This window comes from Trematomus bernacchii, unplaced genomic scaffold, assembly GCF_902827165.1.
Source record: "Trematomus bernacchii unplaced genomic scaffold, fTreBer1.1, whole genome shotgun sequence".
Taxonomy (NCBI): Eukaryota; Metazoa; Chordata; class Actinopteri; order Perciformes; family Nototheniidae; genus Trematomus; species Trematomus bernacchii.
In genome coordinates this window covers 4,780,244-4,796,966 of record NW_022987409.1, presented here as the reverse complement: position 1 = coordinate 4,796,966, position 16,723 = coordinate 4,780,244, and the positions used below count along the sequence as shown (strand labels likewise).

The 16,723-nt window shown below is 40.0% G+C and overlaps 1 protein-coding gene across 1 annotated transcript in view; it reads left to right on the top strand.

The window, feature by feature from the left end:
* The window catches only part of diaph2 (diaphanous-related formin 2), a 341,446-nt gene that overhangs the window by 128,901 nt on the left and 195,822 nt on the right, over positions 1–16,723 (top strand). Inside the window, 1 exon segment of the mRNA XM_034137301.1 lies at positions 4,364–4,478. Within this exon segment, the coding sequence (XP_033993192.1) occupies positions 4,364–4,478 (115 nt within the window).

Genomic DNA, 16,723 nt, shown 5'->3' with positions numbered 1-16,723 from the left:
CTTATGGCGCATTTCCACTACACGGTCGGCCTCGGCCACACTCGGTACGGCTCGGTACGGCTTGGCCGCGTTGGGCCTTAACAGGGCCGACTCACTTCATGCTGCGCTTCCATTACAGTTTAGGAACTGGGGTAGTTACTATAGTAACGCAGTGTAGGCGGAGCCGTGACGTCATCTTCAATGAGAACTCCAGAAACACAACACAGCCGTTAGCTGTGAGCACTCAGAGCTCACAGCTCCTTATATATGTTCAGAAACTCGACAAAAGTTAAACAAGTACACACCACAGACTGCCTGTGTCATGGTGAATACAGTCGCTGCTTAATTTATGTCTGTATAGGCCGTTGTTGTGAGTGTGGACGGTCGGGGCATATACTGCGTTAGCTTAGCCAATCTCCATCTAGAAAAACACGAATTTTAAAAGGTTTTTCGCCTGCCGTCTGTCTGCAGACTTGACAAAGCATTAATTCATGGTTTTTACTAACCGGTATCAGTATGTTGTTACTTCGGCATCATTTTGAAACGTGTATTACAATTAAATCACGGTCAAATATGTCCATCTTGTTGTAGTTCTAGCCCTCTTGCCAGCGCTCCTCTCTCTAGTTTAGCATACTCAGCCCGACTCAGCCCTGTTTGTTGGCCCCGATAGAACCACAATTTTCTAGGGCCAGAAAAGAGGGGAAAAAGTGGCCCCGCGCCGTGCCGCGCCGGAACGAGGCCTAGTGGAAGCACAACCAAAAAAGGGGACGGCACGACACGGCACGCTTAAAGCGAGCTACGCGCTGCAATGGAAATGCGCCATTAGATCCAAACCAAAACGGTTCTATTCAAATGCACTCTACTAAGGCAATTTAGTCAAACAGCCGTTCAGCCAAAGGCCACACTGTTCCACACTCAGCACCCATTTCAAAGGATTTAACAGTAAACAGTTTTCATTGCTCAAATGTCCTTGGATTTGCACAATTAGCATACTTAAATGAAACTGGGCTGTGTAACATTCCATCACATTTAAATACAATTTCAACCTGACAATCTCTTGTGTGAGAGCGCTATTTTACCATAGATAATTTAAACATTGCCTCAGGACATCTTAGCATTATTTTAATGGTTATTTGCCGATGCTTGTATGACCTTGCATCTTTGTCTACAATTACTGAAAGCAACCAAAACATCAGACTAGTTCTTTTTAAATCATGGAAGTACTGCACAGTGTACTCATTGATTTGAACGTATTATATAAATATATTAGAATGATAGTGATTTTTATCATAGCCATCACTTTCTATCACTTCATCACAGTTAAACAAATTGGGATTTTGGAGTTAGAGGGAAAATTATGAATAGAGTCATACAGCAGTGTGAAATATTATGTTACATGTTATGCAAACAGTAAAAAAAAACAGACATTTTGTTTCTTAAAACAGGGTATGACTCTTTCTGCTTTGTAATATTTTATTTGACATTTTCTCGAGAAGTATCATCATGGTTTTGGACATATGGTTTGTGTGCATGCAGGGATGTGCACATGCACATTGTGTGGGAGTGTGCAGAGGTTAATGAGCAGGTGCATTGACCTTGCCTCCACAGGAATTGTCGTTTGGTAATGCAAATTAAATTCATAACCACCTGAGGAAAAACAATCTGTGTCTCTCTTGTGTCGATTAAGTGGGACAAGAGTCGTCTGTCTTCTCTATGTGTAGCAGATGGAAGTATGGGAGTGCCAGGAGCAACTATGATTTAGTTGTATAAAGAGGAAAGAGAAACAATACATACTTTTCCTCTTACCTCTTTTCCACTTCGCCAGAAAAGGGTGTGAATCACTAGGAATGCATAGGAAAAAAGTGGCCTGTTGTGTTATTGTTCAAATGTTATGTGGGCATTTCCACACTCAGGGGGCAGCTTCTCAATGGGACAAGTTGTAATATTTTCACATTTTAAATTACAGTGCTAGGGATTTGGTGGCAGTGAATTCTTAGTCAGAAGCACAAGGCCCCCACATGGGAAACAACCAGCTTAGGCATACATTGGGAAATGTCAGCTTTGTTTAAGTGCTGAGTGCATTTTATATTAGCCTGAGTTATTTTTACCCTGCGTGTTCTCCCACATCTGTGTCAGTGATTCCCACTGAAAGTTATTAGCAAATAACTGTGGGACTGTCAAAATGCCAACATAAACCATTTTTTTCTCGTTGCCATTTCAGCTATTTAATTTTGAATTTGAAAACTATAATTATAATGAAGTGAGTATATTTTATATGCATTCCACATAAACAAATAAAATGCATATCATTTAATGAGCTGATTAAGGATATCTGTAAACATGGACATTGGAGGAACGAAAGGCTGCATGGATGAAATCAGATAACGTAAATAACATTGTTGTTCAGATCATCTTGAGTCAGGCTAATTTTGAGGAACTATATCCAGCATTAACACATTTCTTCTCTCTAAAATAGATGACATCTTTATTTAGGTCAGGCCCAGTGTGAAACCCCAAGAGTTACAGTATGCACCGCGCTGAATTTGAAATACCATAAATTAGAATTTCCCCCCAAAAATCCCCAATGAATATTGTATCCAGTCTATTGGTGGTTGTGGAGGAAATTCTTAAGAGAAACCGATAAATGATTCATGGACAAAGTCTGTCTTTTGTTATATTTAATAAAGTAATAAAATAAGTCAATATACAAGTGAAATCGACCCCACATGTAGGAACAGAGGTACTTCATCCTCAGAGGATAGAGTCCTTTGAGTATTTTTCTATTCAGCCCAATGCTGTATTTAAATGTATATGAGATGAGTATGTTTTGACTCACCTTTTAACGTGGCTATTCAATAAAACGACAATATTCTTTACCACTTTTATGATCTTGGAATCCCAATTAAAAGAATGGCAGAATTTTAACAAGCAGCAACAACTTCATGAGCTGTAGAGATCAAGCATTCAAACACATCTCATGGTGTTACACAACGCAGTTCTTCCAACCACCTCGATTTCTTATTATACATGCATCTGTTGACCACAATCATTAGATAGTTTCATGTAACATAGCTACAGTAGGGTTTGTGTTTTTAATTAGAATCAGATCATGAACCCTTTTTTAAAGGAATTGTTGGTCTAAGTCTTCCTTGAATTGCTTGTTTAAAGGACTATGGGCTTTGACTACCAGTTGTTTTGTGTTATTAAAACAAATGTTGTAGTGTAGAAAAGTTGCAATTCCAAATTAATCCTCCATTATACAGTAGTTGTTTCTGGTTGTTTCATTTTGTTACTTTGCACTTCCACACTCTCTCATCTTGTAAGCTAGTTCAATATTTGACTTGTTTCAGCATGCGCTATTATGTTGAGTAAAACAAATGGGTGCTGTTGTAGGTGTAAGAGCTTTGATCAGGAAATATAAGTCTGTTTTTCTGAATAGAGGCGCGTTGTTATCCGAACTCCACTCCAGCTCATGTTGAAATGTTCGTAAGCATTCCATTTAAACACCTAATGTTATCGTGAACTCTGAAACACCGTTACACTCATCACCATTTCTATATGGTTTGGGGAATTATTTCACAGCATCGTATCTCTGTCTGTCTGCATCGCATAAATGTTGCACTTCCATCTCTTTCTGTGCGTGATTACTGTGATTTTTACGAGGTTAATGGCAGCAGTGAAAGGGGCCAACTGCAGGTCGAAGCCCTTGATAAGAGCTCTTACCATATCACTGAACACAATGTACAGCAGATGTTGTGTTACACAATTAGCAAGTAATAACTGCAACATGTCAGATGGGCTTGTTTTTGTCTGAATCTCTCTGTACACCTACTCTCTACCGAGCAGAGAGTAGGGAATGAACGATGAGGGGAGTGAGGCATCCCTGTGGCCTGCTATCAGCTCAGTGTGTGTAGGTGCCTGGTTGCTTCTTAGAGGCTTTGCTGTTTCAGGCAAGTCTATGTAGGAGGAGTGTGTACACAGGGTTGCTGATATTTTGCGCTGAACACTGAAATTCACATTTGATTATTTTCAGAGGTTTCAAATATAACATGTTTTGAAAAATCATCAAGAGCTTTAATGTGAAGGTTTCAGTCAAGACCTAGCCACATGTCTTCATTTTCGGTGGTCATATTCATGCATTTTTCCATAAAATGAAATAACTTATTTTACCTCGCAGGCTCCAGTTTTGCTTTTTTTGCCTTTTTTGTTTGTCGTTGTGTTGGCTACTCAGATTCTAAAGATGCTCACACAAGGACATATGTGTGCCCAAACACACAAAAACACACACAAACCTCATCTCCAGTGAGAAGAAGTTTTTGAGTGGCAGGTTGCTGGAATGGCGGTCTCTGATTGTGGTGATAATGGAATCCTTGTGTCATTGCAGATAGTGCCTCAGGAAATGGCAGAGAATTGCTTCTGGATCAAAGTCAAAGAAGAGAAGTTTGAGAATCCTGACCTATTTGCTCAGCTCTCCCAGTGCTTCTCCTCGCAGAGCAAAGGTAAGGAGGCGTCATCTGCCTGCATCTCTTCCTTAATTAATCTACACACACATGCTTCATTTAGCCTCTCAGGCAATAGACGCCAAGCCACTTTCATCTTGTGACACTTTAAGAAGTCATTTTCCTCACTGAAATGTTCATTATCCTAAAACCAAGCACTTTTCCCACTGCATTTGAACACCATCTACAGTATGTATGCTCTCAAGTCAAATATCTCTGCCAATTACGGATAGCAATTCGGTTGCTGCAGTGCTTTTATATGTGTCTTTGAGAGACAGAAATGCAATGTGGCTGCACATTGTGTTTGCTCTTTGTACCCATTGAGGAGTAACAGATCAGTGTTTTTGTGTGTGCGGATGTGCAAACAAACTTGAACTTGTACGTGTATGTGTGAACCGAGAGCAGTTATGCTTGGGTTGCTTCATGCCTTTTCCAGTCCAGTAGGCCAATTCTGCGCCGGGGAAGACGGGAGGCTTTTGTGAAGGAAGCTATGGGAGTTTTCTTGTCCCTGCCAGTTGTTTCTCGGATACACAAGCAGGCTACGTAACTCGCTGATGAATAACACAAGCAGCACAGAGCAAGTTTGTTTTTGTATGGAAAGGAAATGTGTGTGAAGGCAATTGATGTATTCCTCCCATGACAATATGAGTGTTTTCCACTTATTTGACAGTGTTTGTGTGTTGCACATTCCTCTAATTCGAGCAGCAGTGGGAGGGGAGAAGTCAGTGCCCTGTCAAGCGCACCACAGTCAGATCTGAGCTCTGTCAGGGTGTGTGGACACAACTTTACAGAATCCTCCAACTTCTCCCATATTCCCACCGTCTGTTTGGACACCAGTCAGCCCGCCGGCAGCTTCTTGCTCTGTCTCTCTCCCCGCCTCCGGGTCTACAAACTAGACTCAACTCATTTTTGTTCTGTGACATAAATAGCAACCTTTCCTCAGCTGCCGCTAGGGTGATTTACTGTCATAATACAGATGGAAGGAGAATGTGGGAAGGAAAGAACAGTTGTTGCGAGGCTAAATGAAGAAGCAGGGATAGGTCTCTCGTGTTTCATTAGAGGATATCTGCCAGACGTTATATATTTCAACACGTGCTCTCTGACATTTCTGAAGTCATTTAACCAGACTCCTTTGCAATAACTATTTATTTATCTATTTTTCGGGTCTTTCATTTTAAATTTAGTGTCAGCAACTCAGTAAATCTGTATGTTTGCAAAGCACACCTGCTATAAAATACATTTTCAGATGGAATCCTAAAATGAAATATTACTTAACATTTGGAGCTTCACAGACACACGGCATTAATTCAGCTTTAAATGTCCTTTTCAATTCTTTATTGAATTCACTTTGTCACCCACTGGGGTTTTTGAAAAGCACAATAGATTGTCCATGTTCCCGCTGGCAGGGTAGGAATTCATGATGCAGCATTTCCCACGGGAGTTACCTTTGCTGGATCCCTATCAATTACCCCCGCAGCGACTTCACTGAATCAGCTCTTTTCCCTCTATTGTTGAAAGAGAACATGATTTGCTCATGAATGAAAAATGCTGCTTAATGTTTGATATCTACCCACCCCCCCTCGTCAGTGAAGTTGAAAGTCAATGAAGAAGGCCTTTGATGTAGATGGTATTGCAAAAAAGGTGCTAGATCAGATCTTCTTAAAATGAAATAGTAGTTCATTGGTTTTTCTATTTCCTCTATTTCGTGATTCATGCAGTATAATCTTTTAAATACATGCCATCTGAGGATATAAAAACGATAAGTGTGCTTCAATATTTAACATTTTCTCTTTAACATTCCTGACTTATTTCTGCTTTGAATATTACCTATTTGAGTAGTGAGGCCCCAAGTGGAGTCTGTTAACTTGTATTGGTTGTTGTGTTGAAGGGTTAGGTGGAGAAACGGTCCTGCACGAATAATTCATGATATCTGGTACTCTCGTTGTAACCACGGGCCATAAATCCTTTCTGCTGATTTGACAAACAAGTCACTGGTGAAAACAGACTTCATTTGTCTGCGATATTGCCCCCTGTTTTTTTTTATCGCACAAACATACATACATACAAAGAAACGAACGCATGCACACACACACACACACACACACACACACACTTGTTTTTTTATCTAAGCTTCTAAACTTCCATCTTTGCCACATTTAAGACATGGATATTTATAAGTAAAGCACTCTTCAGGGGGACTAGTGTATCGTGAAAGATGAGGCAAGCAGGTGTAAATGCCTTCCCTGCAGAGCTGTCCCCATAAAATGGTGCCAAAAGGCGTCTGTTAACTTCACGGACCTAGGCATTCTTGCTTGTTACTTGCATTGTTGAAGAACAACACTTTAGCAGTAAAAGTAAAAAAAGCAAAAAAGAATCACTTTAACAGCCCCCAATTTTCTGAATCTTATTGTGCTCAGAGGCCTCTAAAACCACGGAGAAGCAAGACTGTCATCTCCCCTGCTGCTTTTATGAGTCTCACTGTTTAATGAGTTTTCCAAGAAAAGGAAATGATAATCAAGAGCGATTTCGAGCTCGGCTTCAATCTTCTAAAAAGTGGATTTTTATTAATATATTTTTTGTTGTCATTTATTAAGTGATAGTTATTTGGCCTGATTGGAAATTCATCACATATGTCAATTATTAAGTGTGAAGGCCACTGACATGTCACTGATTAAATAATACTGGCAACATCCACTTGTAGCCTACCTCGGGGCGACAGAGGCAACAACATGTCTTTAAACAATAAAAACAGTTTTACCAGCTACTTGAAATATGCATGAAAAAAAAACTGTATGTAACAGACATTGTGGCAAGTGGCAGTGAAACATTCATATTTCATATTTAAGAGAATAATATACTGTATATCATTTTTTTTTAATGCTAATTCAAATTCCTTATTTAATTCATACGGATCATACAACCTGTAAATTCATTTCATACATTTTAACTTTTGTGGAGTAAAATGACCAGCGTTGGTATGATTCTAATTTACTGCTTCTTTATAATATATAATTATAAATAGTTCTGTTAAATCATCATAAAACAACTGTATTTATTTAGTTGCCTCTGACGGCTGCTCAGCTTATTTGATCAATCTCTAATTTTTACTATTTTAAAATGGATTTATTGTCCACAATGTATCATTATCAGGTAAAATAACCACATTACATGCTTACAATGCTTGTTCACATATTTAATAATCACACAAAGTCAAGTGTATGTGCTCCGTGGGAAATATAGGCGCTTCTCCTCTGAGTTGAAATTGTGATACACTTAAACCTGCAGCTTATTCATTTATGTCAAGGAAAGTATTCCACCTTTAGCACCATTAAGTGTTTTGTGATCGGAACATTGTGACCACCGAGCGATCTCTTATGAGAGACACACAACTCCTGCTCACCACCTCAATTTTCACATCGTTTGAACTTGAATACATCACATTGAATATACACTGTAGATCAACCTGTCAATGTCATAGTTATTTTATCTCACATAAAAAAAAAGTTTTTCCCTCACTTGGCTTTTCTCTCTTTCTTTACCCTCTTCTCCGTTGACTTGGCTCTCCTTTTTTCCTCTTACCCTCATCTCCCTTCAGTTCGCTTTATCAATCAGTGGGCTGTGCCTTTGTATGGCTCTTGGGATCAAATCAGATTCACTTCGGGATTGAATGTGTGTAGCCATGGCCTGCTGCATTTGAAAGGCAATTCATTCAGCTGGAACTTTGCAGTTCAATTTGAAACAAGATTGATGTTGGCAAACTTCACACCCTCTTTCTTCCAAAATGTTTCCTCCATTGCACGCACCAATTGCTGACGGACTAAGGGCCTGTGCCACTTTGTAATGGTGATGTCTGGGCTTTTCAGGAACAACACAATGAAAGAGAGAAGTTACTAAACATCAACTGAAATCCCTGAGTATACTGTATTTTTCAATTTATAATAACATAAACAATATTTCAAAAATATGAAACCATTACTTACAATTATGTTACAGTCAGGTGAATACATATATTCATAAATATTAATATTTAATATATTTAAGCTTTCATTAACGGTTCTATTGGTGTTGCGTAGCAGAGTACTTTTTCACAATTTATGGTTTAAAAGTCAACAACACTTATATTTCTGCACAGGGACAAAGGCCTAATGAAGATGTATGCACATCCTGAAGGAGGAATCAGAGCATTCCTCCCCTCTGAGCTGGGTCATTGGGACTTTTTCTTTCCCAGCATGCCTCTGTGTTAATGATGCTGGCTAATGAACATTCTTAGCCAAGTGCTTGTGGTGAATAAGGCCGGAGGGGACGGGGAGAAGTGTTACCAAACCACACTGCACCTTTAAAAATAAATCAAAAACATTGGTTGAGAGGTAGAAAGAGAGCTGTGAAATAATGGCTTAATATTGAATAACAAGGGAGCTCTTTGCCTGGAGTATTGTAGGCAGAATTTAGCAAATCATGTTTCACTGATGTATGAAAATGAAATACAGCAAGTGCATTTCATTTCATTGTATTATTACGCCCTCATGTTCAGTGGAGAAAAATCCTCCAACATGTGTTGTGCCTGTACGGAAAGGTCAGCCCTGGAAAGGTGGTTTGGTAAAAACCTTTTCCACAAGTGATGGCTGCAGTCAACCACCCCCTCATCACATGGTATTTGATCAAATCCCTTAGGAGATCTCCTCACTCTGACACCCATTTACCTTCACCTCAATCTCTAGAACTCAACCCACACACACATCCTCTCCCCACCCATCCAATGTAGTGTGCACACCAGCAGATTCTCAATCCTTGCTCCAAAGCCCCAGCAGCAGGGCGGTAATGACCCTGCCACAACGGCAGTAATGATGGAATCAGTGGGGGGTTTAGCTGGCTCCTGACTGCCCTTAATAAGTCCCCTAATAACTCTGTTAACATCAGGGCTGACCCGGCCACCAGATCAAACACACTCACGCATGGCCGGCCACCACCCATGACACTCGGGGACCTCTCAGTCAGGCAGGGAAACTGTTGCTGACCAGCCCACTGTCACACTGTGTGTCTGGAGCTCCACAGTGTGTATTCAACACAAGTCTATGGACACAAGTTTTGGCTCACAGAATGCTGGAGCAACATTAAGTGCCACTCAGAATATTTTAATCCTGTTAAGCTGTATTCATTCACTAACAATATGTCTTGTTGATAGAAAATCTTGTTGCTCTTGAATGGAACATATCCCAAGACTACAGTTGGAGCTCTGCCTCCTCAGATAGTCTCAATGTAATAAAGGCTTTTGTCTAATGAGTTTAAGCTTAACTCAAGACACTGCAGACCACTGTGGAATAGGCTTCCTTGTATTAATAGCGTGTGTACAACGATAAGCTTTTGATACGTTCTATATCAAAGTCAACTCGACGGTTTGCCATGTTTCCCTGGAGAACAAGGCTGTTTATTACTGATTCTGTTAATTGAGAGGAGGGAGTATCTGGCGAGGCAGCTTCCTCTGCCTCTTTACCCTGGCCTTTTCCTTTCTTCTCTTCTCCTGACATCGCTCCCTTTCTCTTCCCTTTTCTCATTTTCCTCAACTCATCTCTTTGGACATGACAGTGGCCATCTGGAGTCAGGGCCAGCCTTGTAGATAAACACCTTCACTCTCAACTCACTTTCTCTGCACTGTGTTTAACAGATGCAGTCTTCCACAAACAAGATCAGAATTTGGCATTTCACCACATCCTCATTTTGTAAACTGTCATCAGTGCCTCTGAGTGGACTGATGCTTCCCTTTGGTGAATTGCTTTGATGACCCAAGACCTTTCCTCACACCAGTAAATGATGCATTCTGGAATAAATGTCCATTATTACTCGAAGCGAACCAAAGAGGACATATCCCATTGTAGAAAAGAAAGGCCTCAAATGGTACCATTTTCCTCATTTTAGAAGATGGGACATTAATCGCTGGCTCAGGCAGAAGACATTTGTCTCACTAAAATACAAAACACCCTGATGTATATTTCTCTCTGTTTGGGGCAGCCAGCCCACAGTGAATATCTCTGGGTCAGCCATTTTCCTTGCTCATCCCTGCACATTTTTAATATATCACATATGAATGGAAATTAGGGCCTTAAATATTAATGACAAGTAATTGGTTTATTGTAGGAGACTATATTATGTGCGTGTGCATCTGTGTCTTAGAGAGGGAGGGAGGGAGGGAGGGCGAGAGATATTTCCTCTCGTTCCTACTTCATATTGCCTGGCTGTGATGTCCCACTGATTTTAATCTTCTCTTCTCAGATGAGAGCCATTCTGGCTATCACAGTGCACTTTAACTTTAGCCCTCTGAATATTAGCTCTCTTTGATACCTGCCGCTTACAACCTCCCAAGCCTACACCCTGCTAACTTTGATGTGCCTTCAGGTACACCGTTATGTTCATCACAATCTGTCTCTTTAAAAATAAATATCCCCCTTGCATCTAAATATTTTATTTTATTTTTCTCCATGCTGGCAAACCTCATTTCAGCCGTTTGGGATATATCAATCTTTCAAAGCTGTCTTTTTAATCTTAGTCTCCACTGGCCCTCCAAGTAGACATTTGTGTCTCAGTTTGTCTCGTAACGTATCAACACTATATTTAAGGAATCCCATTTCCTTAACCTTTTTTTTTTTTTTTGTGCGACTGTTTCACAAGAACTTTCTGCATTGCCATCCGTCTGGAACTGTTCTGTCAACAATACTTAGTGTTCTTATACTGAACACCATTAAGTCTGAAAAAAGGATAACAACGTTGGGGATGTGAGTCAAACAAAACACACAAAGATGTTTTATTTTTGGGAATTGAATCCTGAATTCATTATTTAAACACATAATTCATTTTGATAGTTAAATGTTAAACTTCCTTTTATTTCTGGGTCTGTCACATCTTGTTTCTGCATTCACATCAAGACTAACAGTATTTTGAATAACTTCCTCCTTCGTTTGCATTCCATGACATTTAGCAGAAATTGTATTTTGTTATATCTCGCTTTATAACTACCATCTTCCCCCAAATTAAACCGGAGAACATAAACCTGTTACAGTGCAATATCAGTCAGTACATTTAAGTGAACAAAAGGCAGCATGTGGTTAGGTGCCAGGTGTGTGTATCTGTGTGTGTGTCGTCGTGAAGTAAACATGTATTGTCTCTGTGCCTGCCTAATTGAGTGATAAGTTGCTTATTATCAGTGGGACTTGCGTTTAAAAAGAAGACAATGTCAGCGCTGTCACTGGAGCTTTTCATATGGAAAAAACCTCTAGCGGAGCTTCATTAACTCGCCCCATGATCCCAGACTGCAGAGTATGGAGTGCATATCTAATCCAGCTTATAAATATGAGTACAAGAGACATATACATATAGGGAATACTTGATGTGTTTATCACTGTGTGATAGTAGTGCTGTACTGGATTGGCCATGTTTGGGTAATGCACAAAAGGATCAGAACGTCTGTTAAAAGTTTTGCTTTCATTCGATTTTTGTCATTTACAAGAGATATTATTAATAGAAAAAAATGTTAATTAATTAATGTGTCATTATTAACAGAAAGACACATTCTTTATACATTTATAGTGGCATATTGTTTCAGTGACACTCGAGATTCTATTAGCAACTTCGACAGCTTTGTTTTCGCTCTTCTTTCCAGGTATTAATTTCAGGGGCTGATAGCTTTGCCTCCACTTTAGCAATGGTTGGTATGTTTTTTCTCTGATAGGACTGTAGTGTAGACATCGTTTGTTTTTCAAGCTGTTACAACTCAACCACCCGCTGTATTTCATAATCTCCTCCTAAATGAGTTCGAACACAAACTATGTCGGCCACGCAGTTAACAGAATTCATCAGTTGTAATTGCACACGTTTTACTAGTATCTCAATTTTACACCTGTTGTCTATCTCTCTAAATGTCTTTGAATACGGCTTACTGTTAACTCCATGATTCCCATACAGATAAAAAAAAACACAAGCCGCGTCTCTACACTGGCTGACAGAAAGCCTGGCAGTGCACAGAAGCCCACTGAGTTTGTTACATGGCATTAAGTTTAATTTGTCTTTTGTGGAATTGGTTTGTGACTTCAAGTGGGCCACGGGGGTGACACTCCACAGCCAATCTGGCTGGAAAGAGACAGAGAGGAGACAGAGCAGAACTGGAGGGAGAGAACAGGCGTGATGTCACATGCAGGATGTGTAAACAATCAGAGTCCTGCGTGTTCAAGATGGTGCCTGCTTGAATATAAACAATCATGACTTCTCATGCCACAGCAAGGTAAATTACTGCACAGAAGGATAAGTGAGAGTAAGGCAGACAGAGCAGCCAGATTGCAGACTGTGATCCACATTCATCTGAAATTGGAAAAAAACTAACAAAACTAACAACAAAACAATGAAAACAATGACACTTAAGGCAAATTGTTAAAGATGGGATACTCAAATTTCAAAACGTAATGACTTTTTAACTGCCTAAGTGTGCTTTTGTAGATTATGATTTATTGCTGTTTTTGCATAATATGCATGGAGATAAAACACATTATTCAAAAGCTAATAAAACATACTAAAAGGCTTCAGCTATTCTGAGACAGCTAACTTAGCAATATGCTAATGTGGCTTTTTCTTGTTTGATTTGGTGGTGAATATTTCATTGCTGATGTAATTCCAGCTTTGCACCAGATCTTTAAGTACCATTCAGCATTCTGGGTGTCTTTGTTCATTTATAATAACATATTTCAATCTGCAAACAACCAATGAAGGCAGTCTTTTTTTCTGTTTTTGTTGGGAGACTACTACATTGTATTTTATGAATAGAAGAACGGCAGTTAACTGATAGTGGGTAAATAAATAGTGGGTACGCCTGATAGTCAGTGTGACGGATTAATAAAACACAACTTAAAAACTAATAATAATAATAAAGCTGCTAAAACTAAAAATCACCTCAAGAGAGAAAAAGCAAGGATCTAGTCCTAGAATAAACAAGAGAATGTTCAGCTCAGATGTGCCACTTCTGAATATCCAATATGACAGACATGTTATAGAAGCTTTGCCTGGACTCTTCCCCTCAAGAACACTGAGTACCATCTCTGCTTGAAAGGCGTACACCCTGTCCATAGCCCTCTTCTCCATTTCTCCCCCGGAAACATATATTGGTACAGTTCTGCTTTTCCTTTTATTCATTTTCCCTTTCTTGTGCTTACTTCCCCATCCTCCCACCCTATCTCATTCTGCGCCGTCTTTCCCTCCCTGTCATCTCCCTTGAACTTTAAGTCAGAATCTTTTTTTCCTTTTTCTCTCATCATTGTCTTGCTACAGTATCCACAGCATACATATGTTACATCTGTCTGCATGAATGCGAGTCTCATTTTGTGTTTACCATCTCGGTATGAGTTTTTGAAACTGCTCTTATTTTTGTTAAAATGAATTTATCCACTTCCTCGCTTCAGAATTCTAAATGATTGCAAAATATCGATTTTCAAAACTCCTAATAAGGAATCTGCTCATCAAACACGCACGTATATTTATTTTAACAGCGTTATTTTCTCCATATGCAATACTTTCTTTTGTCTATCTCCTTGTGTCTCCTCTAAAGGAGATGAATAACAGAATGACAATTTAACATTTGATGAGTCTAATCAAGGGAACAAGGCAGAAAGCTTTGTGCAGAAGAAATTATAGATAAATCACAATGCTGTGTGTCTTTCATTGTTGCAATGCAGAAGCCTTGAGGGGGAAGACTTTCTCTGAATTGCAGCATTTGCAGATTGGTTCCTTCTTTGTCCTCTCTTTTTGGCCATGTTTTATTAAACACACAGTATACTGTGAAACACAATCTAAAGCTGCACTGTGATAAAGGACTGAAGAAGCGTACATCGTTATTGTAATGTTTGTTTGTGTGCTTCTTGTTTTGCCTTTGGTCTGAACCTTTACCGTATAAACAAACAGAACATTCCCGAATTCTGACATTGCCTGGTCCTGCTCTGAAGCCAGACTCAGACACGTTGAGCTTGGTCTTTCCGTGGTGTTGCGCTTCTATTGCCCTTGCAAGCAAATCAAAACTATCAGTTACACTTCAGGGTAGAGACAGGCTTTTACATTTGATGTAACTGCATGCATAAGAACACTAAAGCCACCTGTAATGCTTCATCAAATAATCAAGATTGTTTCCTCAAATATTCCCTTTGCTGTCATTAAAATCCACACTAGACGGGCAGAGCACGGAACAATGTATTCCAGCAGGTATTTTATCATCACCACATTCTGTCTTGACCTCTGACCCCAGTTGCTCATCTCCAGATGAGGGCTGACGGATGTCAAGTCTGTGGATAAATGCTTCACTGCATGGAGAGTACAGGTGGATGGAGACTGTTAAGTAGGGAAGCCGGTGGTTTTAAAGACTAGACAGATTACTTCGACTGTGCAGATTTGCATTAAGGTGTTTCTGCTCTCCTGGCCTTTCTTTCCACCTCTCTAGCTCACTTCCAATCCATCTCTGGCTGAGGTAAAGCAGCTTATTAACCTTTCTGAGGCCACAGGCATACCCAGGATAGAAAGACACTGCAGACGTACTGTGTAAGACAAATTGACCTTAGAGGATTGATACGCCTTGATTTTTATTGTAATCGCACTAAGCAGCGAAACACATTGGGCATTTTACGTCTGATGCAAATGTGAATAACACATTATGTTTTTGTATTAAAGTTCAGCCATACTGAGATGGAGATTTCAGCTGGAAGAATGTTAATGTTTCAGTCCACACACAAGAACAACATTCGAAGTGTGGACTGACATGTAATTCCAATTTAGTTGTGATGTTAAGTTAAAAAAACATGTACTTTAAGTATTGTTAGTTTGTTATTACTGTGTCTATGTTTATTAGTAGAACATGTTCACACTCTACATTGCTGTTGCATCACTGGGATACACCTCTCTGTGCAAGTGATGTCCCTTTTATAAACGACTGCACGTATGGGTTTAAAACATATTTCAATATTGCACAGCATGAACTGTTGTCTTTAGCAACACAAATAAAATGAATACGCACTTGTACACGCATTCACCCACATCTCTATAATGGTGTGTGCATATGTCCAGGCGTTTCATTATAGAGATATTGCCTTCTCTCACTGGTAACCTGTGCCAATTCATCTTGGGCAATGTCTTCCAAGCAAATGCTATACATCTTTTACAAATGTAATACAGCTGTATCTGTAATTGACTATCAATAATTGGCGTGAAAGCCCCCCTGTGATGCAATTAGATGTCCCGCGGTGAGGGTGAAAGCGTTGGAGAGAACGGTGCAAAAGGGTCACCTTGTAGCCCATTACTCTGCCCCTGACATTGGTAGTCCACCCTACAGGAAGCTGCTATAGGACATAAAACATTCAGCTCACAATGCTCTTCCTTTGTGCTCCCTAAAGTAGGCTGGAATTAGAGAAAAACGAATAGTAGCATTTGATTTTTAGTTTATGTTTCCTCAGCTTTCCCTAGTTGTAACACATGCAGCAGAGAGTAATGAGCATGGATAACAGACGGACAAGAGGGCCAGGGAAAATACTCTAGGGTTAATTTTTTGGGTGCCACGGTTGCATTTTGCTTTAATTTACTGGCAGAACCCAACGCTCGCACATTGGTGAAGCAAAGGCTTGTGTCAGGATGTGATGAGCGAGCAGTGTAGTGTATGACTAAGCAGGGCGCAGAAACCACCCGGGCCCGTGAATCCCTCTCTACATCTGAGGCTCGGTTTGTTCATTAAAGGTGTAGGGGGCGTTTTGACCTCAGGCAAGTCTCAAATGACCCCCCCCTCTCTCTGAAAATGCTTCATTAGCTTTGCTTTTCCCATACCGGGCTGCCTCACTTAATCTGCACTTCTATTTACTCCACCAAAATTGTGTACATAGTGTGTTTGTGTTTGTGTGTGTGCTGGTGCGTGCGCGTATTTGTATGTGTGTTAATGAGGGCTCCTGGTGGTGTGTAATTAACACAACAGCAAATGTCCCCAAAGGGTAAGATTAACGTTGAACACATTAGACACAATGGAGCCCGGGAGAGACTTTTTTTTTTTTGGCAATTAAATGTTTTGTGTGTGTGTCTGTGTAAGTCAGACCATAACTCATGTTTGTATAACTGTTCTGCTGCCACTTGTGTCTTCATACACACACACACACACACACACACAAGAACACACGGCCAGACAAAGCCAGCAGTCCCTCTGGATTTGCGGGCTCCTCACATGCAGCTTGGCAGGATTCTTT